Below are 6,959 nucleotides of genomic sequence, written 5' to 3' on the forward strand. Positions count from 1 at the left end.
CCAAAGAATCAAAATCTAATAAATTTCTTATTAGATTAAGTATCATTTTAAATCGTTTTCGTAAAATATAGCTACAATAATTTTTAAAATATTTAACGTGAAGAATATAATATAATAATATTTAAAGTGATTATTATATACATGCAACTAAATGTGTAAAATATATTTTGAATATTGAATTTATATACGTAAATATTTAAAAAAGTGAATAAATAATTGTAAATTTTTATATTGAGTATATGTACATCTTAGATTGTATAATATAATTAAAATATTTTTGTGTTTTTTTAAAATATTAAATTTGAGTTCAGAAGAGTATTGTCTATAATCTATATTTATAAAATTAAATTATTTTAATAATTTAATAAAACTTTATAAATAAGAAATTTTATATATATATAGTTAAAATGTCACAATTTTTAGCAATTTTCTAAATAAAAATCTATATATATTTTTCAAAAAAATTTTAAAATTATATATAAAATAAAAATAATTTGAATATTATGCATTCTTTATACACATATTATATTTATAAATATAATATTTTAAAAACGTTTTTTATAATTGTAAAAAAAAATCCAAATATTATAAATAAAGTAAAAAATTACAAACAAAAAGAAAATATGATGGATAAAAAAAACTATATTAGATAAAATTTTATCATTAAATAATATTTAGTATGTCTTCATTAAAATATAAAAATATATAAATATTAATAATTACAAATATAAATATATATATATATATATAAAACAGAAATCTTAAATTAAATTATCATTTTAAATGTATTAAACAACTTTTTCATAAATATTCTAAGACATATCTCATTGCTTATCATACTCATTGCTTTCGAGAAACGAGAGGTCAACGGCGTAACGACGCCACCCGCCATTTTAAGGACGAACCTTTAAGGCCTATAACGCATGGTAGATGACTGTAAGAATGAAGCCAGTGTATAAATGAAGTATCGCCAGCTGGCACGTAAAATGTAGCGCCACGAGCAATGCGAATATTCAGTAACGTGTACGTTTATAGAAGAAAAATTAATGACACAATAAAAATTAGAATCCATATTGAAAACATCGAAAATCCATTTCGATGTTTGAAAAGATTCTTTTTTTATTACCAAAAATTAATCGATATCATACTATATCATTTTATTCAATATATTTATATATTATATATTTCAATATATTAATTATTGTAAATCCGAAAACAGAATTTGTTAAGTTCAAAAGCACTATGAACTTATAAAAACATTCTTCACATTTTTCAGTATTTTATAAGTATTTTATAAGTAAATTGATAAAATATCTTAAAACAATTGTATGTTCCAAATGTGAAAAAACGTATGATATAATTATAGTATAATTAATTTACGATGTAATTATGAATAAAGACGATTTTCGATCTTCAACTCGATATTTTTTATAATTTCCTAAAACTCTTAAGAAATATTATAATATAAAAATTATTGAAATAAATAATATTATATTATATATTATATAATATTATATTTGAATTATTATTGTAGTAAAATTTTCTATTCATGTAACGAAATGTATTCATATTTATAAGAATTCAAAATTTATAAGAATTATACACATTTTTTTTGAAAATAAATAATTACTTAAAATAATTATATTGATTTTATTTACGAAAAACATTTTTCATTTTTCTTTCTTTTTCTTTTTATTTTAGACTTTTGGATATCCGAAAGTTGAGCGCCACTGTGCCACGTCACCGTTAGTTTTCACTTCTGTTTTCCTGCTTCGATCTCTGCTCTTTAACAATTCTACTTGTATTTTAAGTGCATTTCTATTTTATATATTATATAATATTACATATAATTATATGCAAAAGTAAATATTTTTAATAATATATTACAAAACAAAAAATTTTTTAGAAAATAAAATTGAAATGATTAATAAATTTAATATTCTCAGTCTTATTCTTTTAAAATATGATAAGTTTATAAAATAGGCTAAAACAATATTTAAAGCAAAATACAAAAAAGGACACAAAAAAATATTTTACTCAATAAAATTGACAATTAATAAAAGAATATTAATAAAATGTTTTCAAGTTCATGTAATAATGTTATATGATAAAGTAGAAAAATCAAAATAAATTTTTCTTAATAAAATTATATTCGATAATTACGATATAATGAACGATATAATAGAGATTAAACAATTATTATTTTTTGAGAGATTTATATTATTTATAAAATTATTTATCCAAATATTAAACTCGCATTTTTATTCCAATGATATTTTATGAAATATTTTAATATCTTATTTTTTTTTTTACGATTTTAATAAAGCAAAAATTTTAAATAAATAATGTATAATAATAATAATAATTAATACATTACAAAAAATTCTTTTATAGTAAAATTTTTAAGTTATTTTGACTTTTTTTTTCTTTTTGAATATATGAAAAATATATCCTGCTTGAGGATCCACAGTTTGAGTACCGCTGTCGAACAATAACTTCGTGCCGCTGCGAGCTCTCAAAATGGCTGTCCTCAGCTATTATTACTTCGGGGAAAAAACAAATGACGGCGCGCTCACGCTACGAGAGGAGAGACAGAGCCAAGGCTCTTCTTCGTATACGCACGCCTTGTCGTGTGTGTATGTGAAGTGTGGGTGTGTACATATGCGTGCAGGATCCTCGATCTACGTACAGACTTAAAAACATCAAGGTACACCTTACGCGTGTTCCTGAATTCCGATTCTATCAAACTGATAATACCACTCCTTTGTTACAGACACGGAAAAAAAAATAATAAATAACAAACAGATTTGTGCGACATTCCTTTATGATTGTTCATTTACCGGTCGTGAAACATTGTATACAACGCTATAGAAATTCCAGCTTGGCTAGAATCGACAGTTTTAAAGTCTGGCAGACGCTACTAGCGAAAGAAATGATCATATAATCATAAAATTTTCGACAAAATTATATTTGATCGTATTTAGACGGTGATAATAATAACGATTTTTCTATTTTTTGTTCTTAAATGTATTTGTATATATTTTTTTTTTTCAATCGATTTATTCTAGAACTAACGATTCTGAGTATAAGTCTAAATATTTCTAGTCGGTAAATTTTATCACACATCTCAAAGTTCATGTTCTCTGATATCTGAGGGAAATAGGTATACGAATAAATAAATAAATAAATAAATAAATAAATAAATAAATAAATAAATAAATAAATAGAAAAATAAATAAAATTTTTTAATATTTTAAATAATATAACTAAGAAATGTCAATAACACAATAAACTAAGATAATATTTGAATTGATATATGTATGTATAGTTATGTAAGATTGTCTTTTTGTCAGAAGGCAAGAAGACGATATAAAAGAAAAAAAGTTCACTCACCGTTTGAAATGCTCTCGTATACGATCCTCTCGGATGTTTTCCGGCAGATTTCCAACCCACAAGTGACGTGTCTCTCTAACCATTTTGCTCCGAACTCTTCATTTGGGATCGGATGTTGTGGTATCGTTTGGCGGCACTGTACAACGACACACAACTTCGCCCGACGCTAATCACGGCACACTCTCACCACACCACCGATATTCAATACCGCCAGCAGGTCGGCTAAAAGAAACTTCTTTTCTCTTTGCCGGATTTTTTGCAATCGGTGTTTACTTGTTTCGCGACAAATCAATAAGTAAATAATAGATTCGATATGACACAAATGATATTTCTTATTCAATTCACGAGAAGAAACTTTCTCATGTATAGCTCGCGATACACACGCGACAAGAAACGAAGAAACCGTTACATGTATTCCACGACGAAGAAAGGAGCTTCCTCCCACTTCGACACTCCCAATTTAATCACTGGCAACAAACAAATTATCACTAGTCACTAGCCGGAAGGTGGTGACCCCAAGCACGATGAGTGCTGTCGTCAGGGCAGCGCCGTGGAACGATCGGCCAACAGAAGAGGGTGGCTACAGAGCTCTCGCAATAAAATTTTTGCGTCGCGACGCACGCTGACGACAACGACGACCACGAAGAAGAAGAGGAGGAGCCTCGATAGTGGACACCACTGATGGCAACGGCTAGAAGGATCAGGACCGTCGCCGAACACCACATCGTATACCACTGAATCGCGTATGAAGAAAAGCGATTAATCACACGTCACACCAAGCACACCGGGCACAATGCGCGGGCGATACATCCCAACGCATATTTGCCAAGCATATTCACACTCGCGTTGATTTGCCTGCAAATTTTCGAACGCCTCTCGTTTTTTGTCGTACACCGACGAAGAGGCTGTGAATACGCTTTCAAACTCTCGCGAAAACCCCACTCAAAAAAAAGAACAATCGATTTACGAATCGTTGCCTTTTCTTTCTGCTAAATATTACAAGGTGTAACTCTTACCGCGCACACGAACACACTTTTTTTCTTTTTTTCTTACTTTAATTTCTTTTTCTCTTACTTCACTTATAACTCGTGTAGTCGCTTATTTCACATCACTGTATTATCATCACCGCTCTCGTATTTCGTTAATGGAATTATACGTCGAATATATTTTTCAGCGAAGCGCAAATTCTTCTATCTTTCTCGCGATCGAATAACTTGTCGTGTCACATAACGTGCATTAATCAAACAAATTAATGATATTTTCGTCAACTCGATCGCGCTACAATGCACGCTTGTATATGTACGTCTTAAACGCACTCGCTTCGTTCACTTGGGCCATGTAACGCGGATGGAGCTCGCTTCGCTCCTTCTCACTGCACTACACTACTCAGAGTGACGTCACCGTGGCGGGAGCGTAGTATGGCTCGCTGGCTAGTATCGCTGTGTGCCTCATAGTGGGGAGCAGAGAGTAGGGGAACGAAACGAGTCTACCTCGAAAAGCGGCGGCTTGCAATTGCGATCGTCGCCCGCCAGCCGGTGAAGTGTATCTCTGGAAGGGGAAACTTTTCGTACGCTCCCGGAGGGGAGAGAGTGGTGGGACTCGTTCGAATCGAAGCAAGGACAGGTAGGGAGAACTCGGAACTCCGGGAGAGAAGGGATAACGGGTCGAACGAGCTAACCCAAACCCCCAAGCCGCACTCGTCCCTTTCGAGCCGTGTCTATCTCTCTTCTCGCTACCTCTCCTCTTGGCTTTTCTCATCTCTTCTCTTCGTTACCCCTCTACACCCATCACCTCTTCCCTTTGCCCCTCTTAGCGAATCTCGCACCCTATAGTCTTGTCCTCTTTTCTCCTCTTCTCTTTCTACTCTGCAATCTCTTCGTCCTCTTCCTCCTACGTTGTGCCTCCTCCACCGTCCCCACTTATCCGCCATCTTTGTTGTACGTTCTTTCTCTTTCTATCCCGCTCTCACCAGGGCCGGTTTAGGGGCAGCCAATTACCCAGAGCATCAGTACTTTCTACTAAGAATAAAGACGGAAAATCGGATTATTACGAAAATAAAAATACTTAACTTTGTGACGTGCTCTCTAATCAAGGAAGTAACGATCAAACAAACGCGTCGATTCGATAGCGTGCACAAGCTAATAAAATATTTATCAGTCTAAATTCTTTGTACATAAATGCCATAGTTGCAAAATATTACGAATATAAGAAATTATTTCTATCTTAATTGATATTACGATCTTATTTTTTTTATAACAAAAATAAAAGAAAATAACAAAAAAAAGAAAGAAAAAAAAATATAAAAATCATAGAATAAGAAGTATGTAATATAACAAGAAAATTGAATAATTTTATTTAACAAATTACAAAAACTAGATAAATATATTGTTAATAAACTAATATGTCTCAGTAGTAAAAACAATATATCATTATTAATAATTATATCAAATATATAGATAAAAAAGATGTGACTTTTTTTATTTACTAAAATATTTTCTCTAAATTGAAGAATAATGATGTATTTCAAATTATCATTATGTTGTATTTCAAATACCTAACTTTTAAATATAATGCACTTATTTTCATTATCATCTAATTCAAAGTTTAAACAAGATACAAGAATTATGATTTTGAAAATGATATAGGGCATCAAAATACATTGAGCCGAACCTGACTTTACTCCATCTTGTTTCCGCTAAAATCGCGTCAAAGTCGTAGATTCATGGCGTCGATGTGTGGCTACGAATTCACAAAATCTATCGCTCGTTTGTATTTTACGTGTCGTATTTTCTTTTAATGGTTCATAATGGTTTATTTGAATAATATTAGCTCTATTGGCAACAATATTAAACATCCGTTTGTACAGGGTACGTCATTGAGGCTAGAGAAAGCGATTTCCTGCACTCGTACTGTTTCGTCGAAAACGAAGTTTCATGACTGTTTCATATTGAAAATGTTTTGAATAAGAAACAGCTATTGCGTATTCTATATTGCTGATTTATAGTCACGTGATGATTTATATTCTATGTACAGTGTCCATATACAAAATTAAATCTTAGATTGTAATTACTGCTAAATAAATATACAATTAATTAAAAGCATAAAATATTGTATGGATTTTTCATTTATGTATTTACAAAACTTTATTGGAAATTATATTAAGTATCATTAAATTAAATAAATAATATAAATAATCATATATAATAGTTTTGTCAATAATTCAATTAAAAATACCAAAATGTTTTCTTAATTTTTTATATCTTAATATTTGTTTATCATGATTAATTATTATTTTAATGATTAAATAATAAGAATTTTGAAATCTTTATATAAAATAATCATAATATATAAATAATATATCTTTATATATCAATGAAATAAATGTTGTGAAATTTGAATAAATGTTTTCAAATATATCAAAAATATAATTTTCTATATGGCATATTTTTTTATAATTTAATTAAATTAAGCTAAAAAATATTATCAATATTATACAACATTATGTAGATAGTGGCGACAGCTTTTGAATGAAGAAATTTTAATAATTATTGTTTTTCTTACATTTA

General features: G+C 29.5%; 1 protein-coding gene and 1 long non-coding RNA gene across 2 annotated transcripts in view; one reads left to right on the plus strand and one right to left on the minus strand.

Moving 5' to 3' along the window:
- Positions 1-4,779, minus strand: part of LOC100865533 (uncharacterized) — an 80,979-nt gene extending 76,200 nt beyond the window's left edge. The window contains 1 exon segment of the mRNA XM_086908260.1: positions 3,394-4,779. Within this exon segment, the coding sequence (XP_086764386.1) occupies positions 3,394-3,476 (83 nt within the window). The 5' untranslated portion in view covers positions 3,477-4,779.
- A 1,270-nt stretch (positions 4,780-6,049) lies between these two features.
- LOC147657608 (uncharacterized) lies at positions 6,050-6,499 on the plus strand. The gene is made up of 2 exons (XR_015292115.1): positions 6,050-6,192; positions 6,260-6,499. It is a non-coding gene; the product is annotated as an uncharacterized LOC147657608 (long non-coding RNA).
- The last annotated feature ends 460 nt before the right edge of the window (positions 6,500-6,959 follow it).

This window comes from Apis florea, unplaced genomic scaffold (genome assembly GCF_048593485.1).
Source record: "Apis florea isolate Af1SG1 unplaced genomic scaffold, ASM4859348v1 contig_3068_pilon, whole genome shotgun sequence".
In the NCBI taxonomy this organism is placed as follows: domain Eukaryota; kingdom Metazoa; phylum Arthropoda; class Insecta; order Hymenoptera; family Apidae; genus Apis; species Apis florea.